This window comes from Xiphophorus maculatus, chromosome 2 (genome assembly GCF_002775205.1).
Source record: "Xiphophorus maculatus strain JP 163 A chromosome 2, X_maculatus-5.0-male, whole genome shotgun sequence".
NCBI classification, from domain to species: Eukaryota; Metazoa; Chordata; class Actinopteri; order Cyprinodontiformes; family Poeciliidae; genus Xiphophorus; species Xiphophorus maculatus.
Genome location: NC_036444.1, coordinates 10,295,337 through 10,312,360, shown reverse-complemented (window position 1 = coordinate 10,312,360; position 17,024 = coordinate 10,295,337). Strand labels below are relative to the sequence as shown.

General features: G+C 35.0%; 1 protein-coding gene across 2 annotated transcripts in view; it reads right to left on the bottom strand.

Annotated features, from left to right (window-relative positions):
• The window catches only part of chd2 (chromodomain helicase DNA binding protein 2), a 31,205-nt gene extending 18,732 nt beyond the window's left edge, over positions 1 to 12,473 (bottom strand). For both annotated transcript variants that reach the window (XM_014468498.2, XM_023352478.1), the window contains exons 1-6: positions 12,259 to 12,473; positions 10,838 to 10,895; positions 10,637 to 10,690; positions 7,127 to 7,184; positions 4,080 to 5,877; positions 563 to 797 (exon numbers count right to left, since the gene is read on the bottom strand). In XM_014468498.2, coding sequence (XP_014323984.1) covers positions 563 to 797; positions 4,080 to 4,141 — 297 coding nt within the window. In that variant the 5' untranslated portion in view covers positions 4,142 to 5,877; positions 7,127 to 7,184; positions 10,637 to 10,690; positions 10,838 to 10,895; positions 12,259 to 12,473. The remainder of the gene's footprint in view (positions 1 to 562; positions 798 to 4,079; positions 5,878 to 7,126; positions 7,185 to 10,636; positions 10,691 to 10,837; positions 10,896 to 12,258) is intronic.
• Positions 12,474 to 17,024: the final 4,551 nt, after the last annotated feature.

Below are 17,024 nucleotides of genomic sequence, written 5' to 3'. Positions count from 1 at the left end.
TGTATGTATTCCTAAATCTCAAATTAAATTACGAAGCAACATTTGTGAACTTCAACCATTTTCTTTTGTGGCTGTAAAATGACATCTTGATCAGTGGCCAATAAACATTAAGAAATGACTATCTGCATGCCTTTGAAACAACTGTACCTTTTATTCTGTACTAAGGTGAGAGAAGCCTAAAGAGGGAGATGCTAATATCTTATCCTGTTTGTGAGGCATAAACTTAAGTGTCCTGTGGATCCCTACTTTTGGCCTTTAATTATTCAGTCTTCCAACATATTCAAGACCAATCGGGGACGGTCAGTGTCAGACACAGCACTGTTTCGTGAGGCCAAAACTCACAAAACTGTCATACTATAAAGGAAACTGTTCCTGTGAAAGAATTCAACCATATGAGTCCCGCAAATCCAACCTTGATTGTATTAAGAGCCCAACTACTTAATCCAAGAGAGGTCAACCTTCACTTCCTGAAAACTGGAACTGTAATCTGATTCAGAAACACTGATCCTCCCTTCCTATCATCCTCACCCGTCACCAGGAGTCCTAATCAAATGACCTTTACCTTCTTCACATCAGCCAGGCGCTCCTTCTTTCTGACTGGTTTGTCTTTGGCCTCAGAAGTGGCTTGCTGCGATTTGGACCCGATGGACTCGCTCTCTGACTCTGAGCGGCTCTCTGACTCAGAGGAGCTGTTTGACTCAGAGTTGTGCGAGCGCCTCCTCACACTGCCATGCTCGCTTTCTGACTGACTTCCAGACTCGGACGCCGAACGGTTGGACTCCTCTGAAGCTGAATTGCTATAGAAAAACAAAATATATTGATTCTTTGATTGTGTGATGCAAGTGTGTTTTATATTTCCTACACTACAACAAATCCAACAAGGTGGATCAAATGCATGTATTCTCATAAACTTTGTGCAAACTGATCATCTGAGCAAGTAGTGACCCTCTTCCTATATTTCTTACAATTGCCAACAACAATTTTTCTACATAAACTCAAGGTGTAAAGATCACACACCCTAATAATGGATGATTCAGATTTTAGCTCCTCAATGTTCCATTTGAACCATTCTGGTTTTAGAGTGAATTCATAATACAACACATTTCAGCAAAACATGACTAAATGATAAATACATCTCCATTCAAAACTAGTTTTTAAATTAATGAGACAATCACAAAGTTTCTGCAATGGCCGTGCACTCGGTCCTATTAAAAATATATAAATTATTCTTAAAATGGAAGTCAATAAGAGGAAGTCATTCAATTTAAATAAACAGAACTATTTCTCATAAGTGGACTGGTCAAACATACGGAAAAATTAATCCAGAAGCTTGACTGCTATAAAATATGTGTGACTTCTCTGTAATTTATTGAGATAAGCCATCGCAAATATTAGCAAATATTAGAGCCTTTATTTAAATTTTTGACAGCTGAATTAATAAAATCCACATTAAATTCAAACTTGTGCATTCAATTGTTGTGAAAAAATATATAGATTAATTGGCTCAAAGTGTACTAGTCCTCCGTAAGCAGTTCAGCCTGTGCTCTTGGTAAGCCTGATGCCTTTTGTTTACAGGAGCAGTTGTAGAAATTATCCTGAAAAATTCTGTAGTAAAGCCATTAACCAATTAGTCTTTCTTAAACATATTATCTTGTCTTTAAACTGACGCACTTATTACCCTTTATCACATGACTTCCAAGTTGTCCTTAATTGGGAGGAGGGTAACTTAAACCTTTGTGTTTAGGTTTAGAGATACATTAATACATCTTTGTATTCAGTATCAACAAGAAAACTGTACACAAAACTGCTTAGGAAATATCTCAGGATTATTTTGGGTCTCCTTGCACATAAATTCCTCAACAGTAGACAGAGTAAGAGTTGTACATTGAAGGTCTAGCTCCATTTAGCTTTTGCCCGTATCTTTCTCTGCATGCAGTACCTCTTTTGTACACATGGAGTCACTATAGGCCACAGTGAATAAATCTAAGCATCTTTAACAGAATGTCTGAGCATAATTAAAAGAAACATAATCTTCGGCTACTTAAATTAGCATATAAGCATACATAATTCTAATATTTAAAATACATTTCATATTTTAAAAGAATACATGCTTTCTGTATGCGTTGCACTTTCATAAAAAAATGTTTTAATCTTTTCCCTTCATAAAATTACAAGAGGGGCTCAACAATAATAAAAAACTACGAAATAATATGATAGAAAATATAATAATGTGACGGTAGTCAAGCCATTGCCTCAATTCTTACTGCCCCTTTAAGAGATAGATGAAGAGGGTGGGACATAGCTTTCTTCTTGAATTACTATTGGCTATTGAGCTGTTGTGTGACGTCAAGCCAATCACAGACCTGAACGCAGGCTCCTTTAAGCAATGGTACTTCCTGTTCCTCCTGTGTAGTTCTGAGCCCAGTTTTAATACAGACAAGTGAGCAAACAAGCCACACAAACCAAGGGCCATTTTGTGACCTATGAGTATTTGTAAGCTGTGCTTTTTATGTTATATAAAACACAAATCCATTCAACCTTGTTTTGCTACCTCAACTGATCTGATTGAACAATCTTCTGATCTATAATTGTGTAAAGATGCAGAGCTGAAATCACAGGACACCATTTTACTCTCATCTTAAAAATACTAAAATGGCTGCCTGAAGATCACGCAGAACACTACAAGAGTGATGTAACTTGCTGGAGTGCATAGTCAATGAAAGACTCAAAGGAGAATTAGCTGCATTTAGCTTACAAATGTGTGGTGTCTTCATTTACAGTGGAATAGAAATATTCTTTATTGTCCCTCCATTGGGGAAAAAAATAGAAATAATTTTTAAAAATCAGTAGCAAAGTGACAGGCATGCCAAAGCAAGCAGATTCTAAAAGCAAGTATATAGTTATTTATTCTGACAAAAGGTCAGTAAGCCTTATAAAGAAACTAGTTATTTATGGGGGGGATGATCAGGTCTGACACACTGTTACTGCATTGTCCTGACACCACAGAATGATCAAACAAAAACTTTATTGATTAAAGTTTGTTTCCACTTCTTTTGAAACTTCTAGTCACGATATCTAGACATCAAGAATTTTACAGTAAGAAAAACAAAACTCACCATATAAAGTGTACAGTTTGGCATGATGGTAAATATTTAATAAAGAACAAAACATTTTTTTGGCTACAGAGCTAAAAATAATAAAAAAAAAACATTTGCAGAAAAGGCTTCAACTAGAATGTTACCCTCAAAATATCCAAGACAGAATATTACAGCAAAAGTTGCAGATAACCTTGTATGGAAAATTATCTTCCTTGTTAAATTTCTTGACAATTCCTTTTAGCACAACAAACAAATGACCACTACATGAGAGGAAAACGTTGGATTAACAAAAATTACATATATAAATTACATCTGACTGGACACAGATGTAAACCTGAAACTTAATGTCAAATATTACAAACAATAGCATGTATTTAAAACAGCAGAGAATTTAAAATAATTGAAATATGTACTGTTCAGTAAAGCCTCTAACCCATACAAAAATAGATTTAATAATCAGATGTGAATATCTGAAGCTTATATATTTGTTGAAATACACTTAAGATAAAGTACACTCTAATAAAGTACCTTGTAAAAACAACCAGTACAACATCCACAATACTGGATTTTAAAAAAAAATGTTCACAGGCAATATAAGGTTTGAAAAATAAAACTAATCTAAATATTTATAAATTGGTGCATTGCAGTACTGACTGTTAAGACAAGGTCATGTTACATGTTAAATTACATAATTTTATTTGCAACATAGTACAGGATATATAAGATTTCCTGTGGTCAAACATCAACATCTTGTGGGCAATGATGTCTGAACACAGGCCTAAAAACCTCAGTACTGAGAGCAAGAAATGGCAGGAAAAATCAGGGTGTGGCTATTAAACAATAGCAAGGTCATTCATGACTCTAGTGATCTTCTTTAAAAAGCAAAGTTGCAAATATAACACAGATGATCAACCATGCTTGAAAAGGTAAACAAACCAGATTTGGGGGAACAAATGTAGTGTAAAGTATAATGGATCATACCTTGAAGCATTACTCTGGGTCGATCCTTCGTCCTCTTGTTTTTTATTTTTATTCTTCATCATGATAAAATCCTTAAGACTCGATAGTGATGATCTGTCCTTGTATTTACTGTCAAAAAGTTGAAGGTAGCATGAACTATCACAGAAGTCCCATCAGACTGCCTTTTCTCAGGTGGCAGAAAAAGCCCAGACGGTGCGACACGAAATGAGAAAATAATAAATCGACTGATTTGAAAATCATAATTTACATCACTAATTTAAATTGAAGGTAACAATAATGATAGATACTGTTATAACAAATCAAGTATTATGCGTATATTCTCCAAAATAGTCCACAGATACAGCCGCATGCCGTGAATTTTAACTGCGTCATCGCATGAAGCATTACAAAAAGAATATATACAGACTACAAAATCGCTCAATTATTCCTTACAAAATGTAAACAAATCAAATCAATGAGAAAACGTGCTAACCAACAAGACGTCTAATTGTTTCTCTTTTTTTTGCCTGGTCGCAGATTAAATATTTATCCGACTCGGATAAAAAAAAAATAAGCAGCATAAATTATAACTTTACAAATAACAAAAACGAGTTCGTTTCGAAAAGCTTTCAGGCCTTTAAAGTCTGCAGTGCCTGACAGCGCGACAGAGGCGAAGAGCAGCAGCACACTAAAAATGGAGGCGCGCCATGGCTGCCGGAGCCCAGTATGGAAAACAACGACAAGCACACGGCCAGAACAGACGGCTCCTCCAGCTCTCAAAATCAGCCAAAAAGAGACACAAAACGCACAAAATCCCCCTAAAAAGCGACCGCGTGAACACAGAGCACAAATTTACATGAAAACTAGCCGGCATCGATCGAAGACGAGCAAGAGAATCGGTCTGACAAAACCCTGGGCAGCCTTTCCAAGGCTCAGCCGCCATCTAGAGCTCCTTCCCTGCTCTGAAAGCTTTGCTCTTGATTGACGTTATTTCCATTTACCCCATACTCAGGTGATGCCTAAGTCCCACCCCTTTTATTATGTTTAAATTTTACTTTATATAAACTAACAAATGATTTAAAACTTAGCAAACAAGCCCCAAAATGAAACCCTTTATTCACAATTACCAAAAGGTTATACTAGACTGTAAAAACTATATATTTTGCAGCAATTACATCACTTCCTGTTCAGCCAGGAAGAAGGACAAGCAGTAGCCATTTTATAACGCCTTTCACTATGTGCTTAGGAAACCATATGAATTGCGAACAAAGCTCTTTGATTAATTATATACGTTTATTAATTAATGAGAAACCTTTAAAAATAAACAGCACCATAATTAAACATCAAAACTTGGAAAGACTAAGTTATAATAATCCACCAACACTGGACACAAAAGAAAGGCAAACCACCTTATTTGCATTTAAAACGCAACACTATAATCTGCTTCCGAGTTTTATGCGATGTCAGAATCAAAACGTGGCGGGTAAACTTTTGATTTTCCAACTGTTCAACTAATGAAACAAGGCCATTGATGTATATACATACGAGTACACACTTTATTTAAAAACAACATTTGAATGTCAAATGTACAGATTGATTTTCGAAACAATTCCGATTTCCTCCTAGCATTGGTGATCCATAGTGTCCATGTTGTGGTACAAAAATAATAATAATAAAAAAAAAAAAATTAATTCCACTCCCAAAGTCCATTTAGAAAAAAGGTTTCATCTTGACAATATTTGGCTAACTGCCAAATCGCTTGCCATCTTCGCGTTAAACAACGCTGTCTCCACTGCAGCAATATCCAGTTGATTGGTGTCTTGATAGGATAAAAAAAACAACAGAAGAATTGTAAGCCCACAGTGGAACTAAAAAGATATGATTTACTGACTGACTAACAGTGTAGCATGACAAAACTACACTAAAAACAAATGAACTACTTGGCTAAGTTTCAGTTGTGTTAGCAAGAGCTGTACGAGCACAACATTTTTTGAAAATGTTAATGTTTAACTGTCAAGTAAAAAATTTTCTGTCATGAACTGTAATTAACAGTCAGTATGACAATGTACTGGATAAAAACAATTTGGTATTGTAGCGTTTATAGTAACTTATCCTGATTCATACACGCATAAATTTTAGCAGATGTTTAAATTCCAGTACAACACAAAATTTTATAAGAACAAACAAATTAAGACTTGCACAAGGGACTTGTTAGCATTATAATGAAACAATATGCATGTCTCACTGTTTACTTTGCTACATTTGGTGGGCCATGAAATGTTTTGAATAGTTTCCATTAATTAAATGCCGAAAAAAGCGAAATAAAAAAAAAAGTCATTAACTGGCCAGTAGGGGCAAATGCATCAAAGCATGTTAAACCAAAAACATTTTTATTTTGTGGGAAAAGTTGATTAAGCAACAGTTGTAACCAAATTACAATTACACAAAATATAAACTTAGCAGATTAGCAAACAACACACATTAAAACCAAAGTAAAATCTATTGTTTTAATGGATCAGGTTAAGTTTCAAACAACCAAATTCCGACCACCAACACATTAGCACGTTCACAACTTGATAAAGATGTTATTCTGAGTGTGGAAGCCTAATGTATGTCTTAACATCGGAACAATTGTGTTGTTGTTTTGGAAGACATTTTAAGAAACAACAAATTTATGTATTCAAGCTTTGCTAAAGATGCAACTAACTATTCAGCAAAATAATGGCAGATTAAGAAAAAAATTAACTTTTTCTTACAAGTGCCACAAAGAGGCAATCCAAACAATATCTAAGAAAAAAGACTGAATTAACTTTTATCAAAAGTTAAAAACCATTTAGGGTAACTGCATTTTGCATGTACCACTGATTAAATAAACAAACACATGGTTTGAGAATGTCTCCACCAGCTCATATATACTGCTTGGTCAGGCCTTTATAACAAAAACTCAATGTGACCAAGACACAGTTAATATAAAATAACTGGGCCAGATTTCCTAAATCTATTAAAATAGGATGGCAAAAGGTATTTAAGCTTCCTCATATTTCAATATTGAAATGGGAGGAACTTACAAAGTTGTCTTCTTTCTATTCGGATTTGGCACATCTTCTTGCAAGTCTTCTGTGTCTGCTGTGGAATAGAAAAAGAAACAATTAATGATAACCACTAACCTACATGAGGTCTGCAACATTTCCCTTTTTAGGTTTACAATAAAAAAATCAAAAAGTTTTCAAGTCAATGTGATAAATATATCGATAAAGAATATGTCAGATATATTTTGAACCAATATTGTGGCTTCAGATAAAAAAATATTACATCCTAAGGCATAAACAATTATGAGGATTCCTGTTGGACTGTTTTGAGACTCCAGTTTACATTAAAAATGCACCTAGCTGCCAACAAACATTTAAAACTAGTTCCATTTGTTCTTTTTGCCTACATTCCACATTACAAGGTCAACAAAATTTCTGAACAATTTAAAGAAACCATGGTGAAGAAATTTTGAGTCAAGGGGCATACTGAGATACTTCTTGTAAAAATTACCACTTAAGATAAAAAAAAACGCAAGTAAACAAAACCAAAACTTCTTTAAACAAGTTCTGTTTGTCTTGACATTTTGACTTAATTGGTACAAAAGACTTAATCAGTATATATTGTGTTTTATCATAATATCTATCCGTTTCCCACACTGTTAATAATTTTTTATAACTTTATGACATAAACATTATACCATTTCTGTCAAAAAGGTGGGTGGACTGGGTGGGGCTACGCAATACATTGCAAATTTCTTGTTGTCGCAATGTTACAATTTGACATACCTATTGCAAAGAACTGCTTGAAGTCAACGTTAGTTAATTAAGTAGCATGAATTCAGACTTTTCCATGTTTGCAATGTATCCACTGACAAAGTATTTTAGAGGTCGGTAGTTGTTTAATTGCCAAAATATCAGAAGTCAACAAGAAACAACTTCTTCAACAGAACTTTAACTTTTGGTAGAAATCATTTGTGTCTCTACTTCAACATAAATGAGTCAAATAAGTGCATCACTAGCAGGATTCTGGAGAACTTGACTGCATACTGAGGAGGCAATTCAGACATTTAATTCAGGTGTGTTGGACCAAGAACACATCTAAAAATTACAGGACGCCAGTCCTTGAGGAACGGAGTTGAAGGCCCCTTATGTATGGCTTGAGATCAAAGTAGAAAGACATAAACACTGTTTACTTTTTTTATTTAGATTTATTATTTTTTATTTATCATAAGAGATGTTGTGATAACAATGTAAACACAAAATCGCATACTGCATGTTTTCCCAAACACCCTGCAGTCGCAATGTTACCATTTGGGCAAATGTTGGCAATGACAAGTATTCATTAATATTTTATGTTTGATCCACTTTTGATAGGTGTTCCAGGAGTTTAATCAGCACAAAAACATACTCTATGTACAAAAACATACTCTTGTACTTGTGCTGATTAAACTCCTGGCGATTAAACAAATAGTTGGAGTAAGGTGTTAAATGTTAAGAAAGCATTTGGATATTCAAAACCATGTGAGTATGGCATGGGCTTTCAGAAGGAGTGTCATTTTGTTAGGAAAATTGTAACCAATGTACTTAAAGACTTTGACTGAACGGTACTGACGACAAATGGAACGCATCCATGATCAACTGAAGTAAATTGGTTACTGAATTAATTACAAACTATTAATGCAGTGGGAAAACCTTTTTTTTTAACATTAGTAAAACAATTTCCATGGAACGCAGAATTCATAGCATGGTGGTCATTTGATGAAATACACGTTTGGTACATGTTTAACATTTCCTTCACGTGTGCGTCTGTTTTGACAACTGATTGTATTCATTTTAAGCACAAAACTATTGTTTACCAAATTGTAACTAACCAATTAATGAACAAAAGTTTCAAAGGTGTTTGTACAACGAAAATCCCTGTTTACCTAACAGGTGAACTGAAGAAAAACCTATCAAGAGGCATAATTAACATATTAATATCAAGTTGCTAAAACACCACACACAAGTGTTACCATGTGAAAGGTGACGCTAGACTTTCATTTTAGGATGGGAGTTCAGTATGACTGGAAAATGATAAACAATAACTGTTTTATACTACATTATAAATATGGATATGAGTTGAGGTGAAAAACAAAATTTTGAGCATAGGTTGTTGGGACTTTAAAGCCACCACTAGGGGGCAATCAAAGTTAAACACTTTTTAAGCCAGGGCTAACCATAATTTTTTCTACCTTAATGTAATGTGTGAATTGACTATAACCGATTTAGGTTAATCATTGCTATGCCTTTAAGTTGGTGAAGGAAGTAGTAACAGAGCGGAGTTGGTGAGTAGGTGTGACTGGGGGTTGGGATGTTGTAGTCAATAAAGCTAGAGTTAATGCTTTGAATCAGTGACAATGATTTCATTCATAGTCAGCAGGCGGGTTGGCTTTTTTTAGTCCAATTATCTTGATAAGCTGGTAGGCATACATTTGCAGGGGTAACTGAATAATGGGCAAGTGAAATAGGGTTTGTTAAGCTAACTTGCTAATTGAAAGCATATTACGTCATTTTGTAAAAGCAACACAGTTAGATGAAAATAAATAGCCGAAGTGGTCATCTGTACCAGAGTGGGGTTCCAAATTAACAAATGAAAATTGTGTTAAAAGGGTTTTGTGCAACACAGCGGTTTATGTATTTTAAGGCAAGAGCATTCATAAACTAAAAAATCCCCAGTTAAATAAAGCCCCGCCCACTACTTTTGGTTTGAAAATAGTTAGCTTGGATTAATTATAGCAACAAACATCTTACTTGAGTGTCACTTTGTGTTGTGAAACGTGTTAAATGTAAGTAAGTCTTGAACCAGTTTATCAGTAATGTAAATTTGAATTAAACATTTAGGCTTGATTTTAATAAATATATGTGTATGACAGGCTAGCTATTTATAATATATTCTCAATTAATTGAAATTAGATCAGATGTTGATTTTTGACATGGAATAGGGTGCTGAAGTTGACTCTTCGTTGTTATGCCTTGGAACTGCCAAAGGAGGCAGTCACATAGTTAAGGTTGCCTGAAATCGTGAAGTGAGGGGCATCAATACATTACAATAAATGGTAGTTCAGTCATTCATTGGCTACGCAACTTTAGTTGCAAATTGTTTTGCGATATGCCAAGTGGTTTACCACGAGTTATTGATAGTTGTAAAAGTTTGTTTAAATTCGCAAATTTTTCGTGAAACTGTGTTTTGACAAGGGGCTGTTGATATAATGTTTCCGTTTGTATGGCCGGAACCATGCAAAACATACGTTTTGTAATACAAATACTTATACTAAAAAAAGACGTAGTCAGGGTAGCCTAGTTTCATGCTAGCCAGTAGGTGAGCCTGCCAGAAATACATAGTTTGTCATCACACATAAAACTACTTGTAAGTACTCGTTGGCTAGAGCTTACATTTCTTTAAGATAATACGAAAGATAAATCAGGAGCTGTTATTCAACATACAACATAAATAACATACATTTGGTCATCTAACAACATTTTTCAATTTGTGTCAAGAATAATACTTACAGATTTCCATTGCAGAATGAATCCATCAAAGTCCTTCAATTCGCGGCGCCTAACCTTTAAAACAGAAACATAACGATTCAGAAAAGACAAGAGAAAACAGCACACCCTACTGGTTACACATATATATGTATTGTAGTAAAGACAAAGAAAATTGTAACTGCACAGTACAGCTTGAATTACGGTACATAAAATAAAACATACCATTCTACATCTTTGAAGCAATCTTCAATTTGACGCTCTCTGCAAAACATCGGAATTTCTGTGAAAAAAAACAAAACAAAGCATAATTTTGATTACTCATGCCAAACAAATTTGCAAATTCCTGTTGCCAATAAAACCAGTAACTGATTTTTATGTCCACCATATATAAATTTGAACTGGTAAATGGTTCATTAAATAGTGATAAAGTATTTGTATATTTAGTCAATGAAAGATTTGATTTTTGAGGGACTTAGTGGTTCAAAATCCCAAGTAAATCTGCCTTAAATCGTGGCATCCATTTCAGAACAGCCTTCAGTCGACATTTTGTCTATGTGCTGGGTGATACTAATCCTTTGGATTTTAAAGTAGTGCCTGACTCAACTAACTAATTTAAGACTTGATATCATCGATTTCACTGTTTGACTTTAAAAGCAAATGTCTCAATAGCTCTCTTTGTGAGACAGAGAAATTAAGAGAAATTTATTTATTTATTATATATCAAATAGATTTTCTTCATATTAACAAGTTTGTTTAGAATTTCTAACTTAAAATTCTTTACTGACAGAAACTAAAGCAGGAATGACTCAAAAAAAGAAAGACTTATGGTAAATATCCATATTAATTCTCTATTCAGTACCTCAAAGGGTTAAAAGCCAACACCCTATTTTGTATTTCGACATATATCTAAGCTTTTATAACATAAATAACCTTTAGTTAGCAATCAGGTCAAACATAGTAATGTGTGGGGTCCAAAAGTACAGAATTATTGTCAAAAGTTATATTTTTAATGTTTTAACAAGTTACCACTATCTGTTACTATTGTTTAAAATGACTAAGCATTTTGAAAAACCCATTTCCAGAAAATCTGCTACAAACTACATTTGCAACCTTTATGAAATGATTATACCGAAAAAAGAAAGATTTTATTTATTTTTTTTGTTATTTCCAATCCGATGAAAAAGCTCAAAAACTGAATAAACTGAAAATAAACAAAAATGTGCTTAAGGCTGTTGTGTTGTTGTCAACTGATGTCAATAAAACGTTTAAAAAACGAAAGGTGAAGGTAATTGTCCTGTTTTCATCGAGTAAAACCAGAGAAGAGTATTTTGCCCTCTCAAGGACAAAGCAAATTTTAAATGCGTAGGTTAAAATAACTCCAAATACATCAAGAATAAATACACTTCTCTACACATGAACCGAGTTAGCTCAAAACACAGATAGCAAACATGCAAAATTTGTAAACTAAAACATAATTGTAAGCTTTTTACAGTATGTTAAAGGTTTTCTCTATTCTTCGCGGACAACACACCATGGCCATTTTTACAACACTGCGCCTAACTGTCGTTCTTTCCACCATATTGCCATGCGCGCCTGATTCATATTTTACGGCTAATAATACAGGATTTCTCGCAGTTTCTTACCAATTTCATCAGCCGTGGCTACCCCCCATCGTCTACCGCCGCCACCGTAGCATTTAGTGGAGATTTTCGTCGTTTTGGTGGGTTTTTGAGCTGCGCCGTCGCCGTCTTCATCTTGCCCGTCCTTCGCACCTCGCTTCTCTGCTGTGTCTGTCCTCCTCTCCGCCTCTCTCTGCGATCATATCCTTCAACGGCTCAGCCCACTTTCCTCTCAACGTAAGCCAAACTTCACTTCCTCTACAGCCCCATCCAGACAGCTGGGGCAATCCAAGTAACCGGAGAAAGGCCAGAAGAACTAGCATTAAATGATTCTTGACAAGTTTAATGTTTTCTTTAGAAACATTCTTACTAACATGAAAACCTATAACAACGAATATGTTTTTTTTTTTTTTTGTTAGATTTTTTTTAGTCGAAAAATCTCTTCGCACTCAAACTGTAAAAAGAAAATTAAGCATAACTGGGTTTGAGTAAATTGATTTTCTCACCAGAGGCCAATAAAGAAAAGATAAACCAAAATAATAGAGTATTGAATTAAAGTGCAACAAATTTGTGTTTTTTGGTCATAACCAGAGTATAATAGATTAAAATTTGGTGTAACTTTCTTTTCACGTAGGTGTAAATATAAAATCTGTAAGGAGTAAGCAAAAATTTGGCCCATTTTCGGATATTCTGAGACCTTCCACATCTGAATTTGCGCTATAGCAAATGACGTCACTGCTCATTTGTGGCTGGATGGGTGCTTACTGATTCTCTGAACCCATGCCATACAAAAGACGTTACTTATCATAATATTTAAAATTTTTGCTTTATGTGGTACTGTTTTGTGGTTAAAAAAATATATGTGAGACTCAATATTTTAATTGCATTTTTAATGTAGGACGAGTACAATAATTTGACTGATGAATTGAAAAAAGTCAGAAACGCAGTGAACTCACTCATGTTCAGTGCATTTACCCAAGGTTGCCAACTGTAACTTTTTTAGACTCAAACTCCAGGTTTACCTTTATCTCTTACTCTTTTGATCTTCCCAGGTAATTCTCATCACAAATAAATAAATGGCTTGCACTCAAACTTTGCAGTTTTTGTCGTTTTATACCTTAATACCTTTCTAACATTTTTCAGGTATAAAATGGTATGGTCCTCTGTGGGTTGTCGAACACCTACCATGCCTTAGTTTGTTCCTGCCAAAGTAAAAAACACACATTGACACATAATGATTTATGAGTGAGGGTCATAATCTCTCATGTTTGATATCAGTCCTTTTTTCTGAATAGGGATCAGAACTAAAACAAATGGAGGGAGAGTGAAAATGTTATTTTCAAATGGTAATGTCCAATTGAATTATTACAATTTTTCACCCAGAATTATAAAACTATTTTACTACGACAAAAAGTAATTCCATATATCACTTGTTTAAGTACATTGTTATAAAATATTTTTTGTTTATAAGTACAAAATGGATGTATAGGTGGAAAAAAAACTTTGATGGGACGATACAAAATTGAAAATTAAGAAAAGACAGAAAAGAATTATTTTTTGTACTCTGCTGTATGGGATTTTGTACACAGTCTCCTTGTGCAAATTTGCATTTAATAGATATAAAAAGATTAAACTTCCTTCCACATGAACATGAAACTGTGTTCCAAAGTAAATAACCTGGTTGGGGCTGATCAGAACTTGCTTTCAGTAACTTTGTTCAAACTGAATATGCAGGAACTAGGTGCTGTTTCTTCCTGACTGAATAAAAAAGAGGGCTAGAGAACCTGAAATAGCCATGCAAACGATATCCAGGGCAGTCAGGGATTTAAAGGGGTGGTACTTGGACAGTCCAGACTACTACTTTGGTAATAGTAGTTCTACCTACATAGTGATTAATTTAGTCAGGAATCTCTAGATGAGGCAGCAGTAGAATGTATTCAAATGTTTGCGAAGTTGCATGCTTTGATTTAGGTCAATCTTCCTCTCTCTCTTTAAAACTATTGCAGCCCTATAGTTGTTAGGGTATGATTACCCTAACAACTATAGTATGGTAGTATGGTTAGGGCATGTCCTCTTGGCCATAACTATGTCCTTTGTTTTATTGGAGGTAAAGAGAGATTTGCTATTGTCACTAGATTTCTTACTTATATATGCTTATTATTAGTGACCCACTTGAGTTATATCTAGGATGAGGTTTTCCACAGTCATTTAACTTTGAGAGAACACCTTTTGGTATGTGGTGACCCAGAAAGATTTTGATTTTTAAAGAGCAAATGAAGATATGCACCTTAACACTGACATTTGTCTCTTCAATTAAACCATGCATTATATATTCAGCTGTTTTTACAACAATGTCAATTAGGATTTACTAAGCCACCAACTACATTGGGATTTTTTTTTTTACATCTTTATTCCAGTTTCAGGTTGTATTTTCCTTCTCAGTCTCATGACTGCATGAATTGTATAAGCTGAAATGTTAACAAGTTTGACTTGTGTTCCTGAGCCTTATTTTATTTTATTTTTTTAATAGTTTTGCCACCATACAGATTTCAAAACCAATGTAATACCAGTTCCTGGTAGATCTCTGGGATGGCATTGTTGATGCCATCCGGTGCTTGGAAGAAGATGCAGCATCAACATTTTATTTAGGGAAATATTAAAGATGCTGTTTTGAAATACATGTTTATATTTGATGGTGCATAATCTGTGAAAGTAGAATTAGAGTTGTACGCTATAAAGAAAACCAATAAATCACACAAAGAATAAAATTCTCTCTATTTGTGTTATGTCAGACTTCATCAATCTTAGCCTTTCAGGGAGAAACTCTGCACTGTCCTATAAAAAAGAAAAACCCAAAACTTGGTTAACTTTGGCTGATCAGTCAGTGCAGCCTTTGTTCAGCAGTCTATGAAGGCCCCAGGAATGTACTCCTCCCCCATCGCTGGCCAATGAGAGTCTCATGAATCAGAGCGCATGCTCCTGATGGTGGAAGATTTCTTTAAAAAGATCCACAGCTTAGCAACAGCAACACCCTGCAAAATCAGAACAAATCCCGACAGCACTAGTTATATGAGCACTGCTATGTACTAACTGAGAGCTTGTATGTGTAAAGTGACTTCAGGTTTCACCAACTTGTCTACAAGAACATTTGAAATTGTTTTTTTGGAGATTTAAAATTTAACTACCTGATAGTAAAGCAATGTTTCGTCATAGAAACATGTTTTGATTTTAATTCAGGGTGGTTATGAGTCCCGAGGGACATTATGCTGCATTTTTATGTCGATGGATGTTTCTGGATGGACACATTTTCTACTGTGCAGTTGATGCAGCTGTTATAGTCATGTAGTGGAAGCTTCTACATTCAGTTTTTTTGAAGAAACAGACTTAATCTGACTAAACTTTCTGGACTTCAACTTTACAGCCACTGTGCGAACCTTGGTATTCACGTGGCTCAGCAGCACATGCTGCTACTTACAGGGAAACACTTTTTTTTTTCCTGGAAAGAATGGCGGAACTGCAGTCGTTTTATCTCTGCTACAGCTCTGAACTCTGTTGCAAAAGGGCGTGCCTTGCATAGCCTACTGCAAATACAAAAAACAACAGGAAGGTTTGCATTCTTGGGCATTTAGTTTGATTGTTTCACCCTGCAAACATTTTTTGCCCTCTCAAAACAATGGGTGACTTTTTTGACTCTTACCTTGCATGACTAATGTTTTTTTTTTCAACAAGCTATTGAAGTCATGAAACATCTTTAGATTAAATTTTTAAAACTGATTGAAAACAAGAGTGTCAAAATTCACAAATTCAAAATGTCTGTGTTGTTTAATGTACTGAGTAATGTTGAACTGAACTATTACTGGCTTTACTACTCAACTAAAACAATGTGACAGGATTGGTGCCTTTACAATCAAGTATAAGCCAGCTAAAGTGAACAAAGCAAGACACCACCAGCTACACGTCCCGATGAGGCACAGCATTGTGACAACCTGCTCAGTAGTGTCTGTAAACCCCCCTGACCTTTTGAGGCTAGTACTCTTTTATACCTCTGAAAGTGTACAGTAGGACATGGCACCAAGATGTTAGTTTGGGTCTTCATGGATCAGACTCACATCCAAGTGATGCTTCATTACATTATGATATGGAAACTTTGGAGGTAAAATCAGCCACTTATATTTTTGGTTGTGCCCCTTGTACAACTATTGAGCTACTTTTTAAAATAAGGGGCAGGCCACCGTCATCAGGAAATACTGTTTGCGTGAAAGGGTGTGAATGTTCTGCAACAATACACAGGTATGTGTCAAACCAACATTCGATGTTTGTTATAAGAATCACACTACTTCTGCCACCCAACGTTCTTTCCTTACTTGTCTATTCATGTGGTATAAAAGAAATTGCGAATAATCATTTCACCTCACCTTCTTCCATCGCCTTGTTCTCTAGTTCTGATGCTTGTACACCTATTGATAGTGCTTTCAGTGGTGCACAGGGTTAAGGACAGCAACATGATGGGTCTTCAGTACCAATTGGAACAAAGTGTGATACAGTGTGTAATTTGACTCCTTTCTGTCAGAAGCAGCATTAACGTCTTGTCTCATGACTATAGGCCATACAGTACTTCATTTAAAAAAATGCATGAGTAACCTTGACCTCCCCCAACTCTCCATGACCCTCTCTTTTCACCATTAGTTTTTTTGTGATATGTACTGACAAGTGGAGAACAAAAGAGCTGTAATTTTGGAGATGCTATGATCCTCACACTTGTTCTGGCTACATAACCTGCCCACTAACAG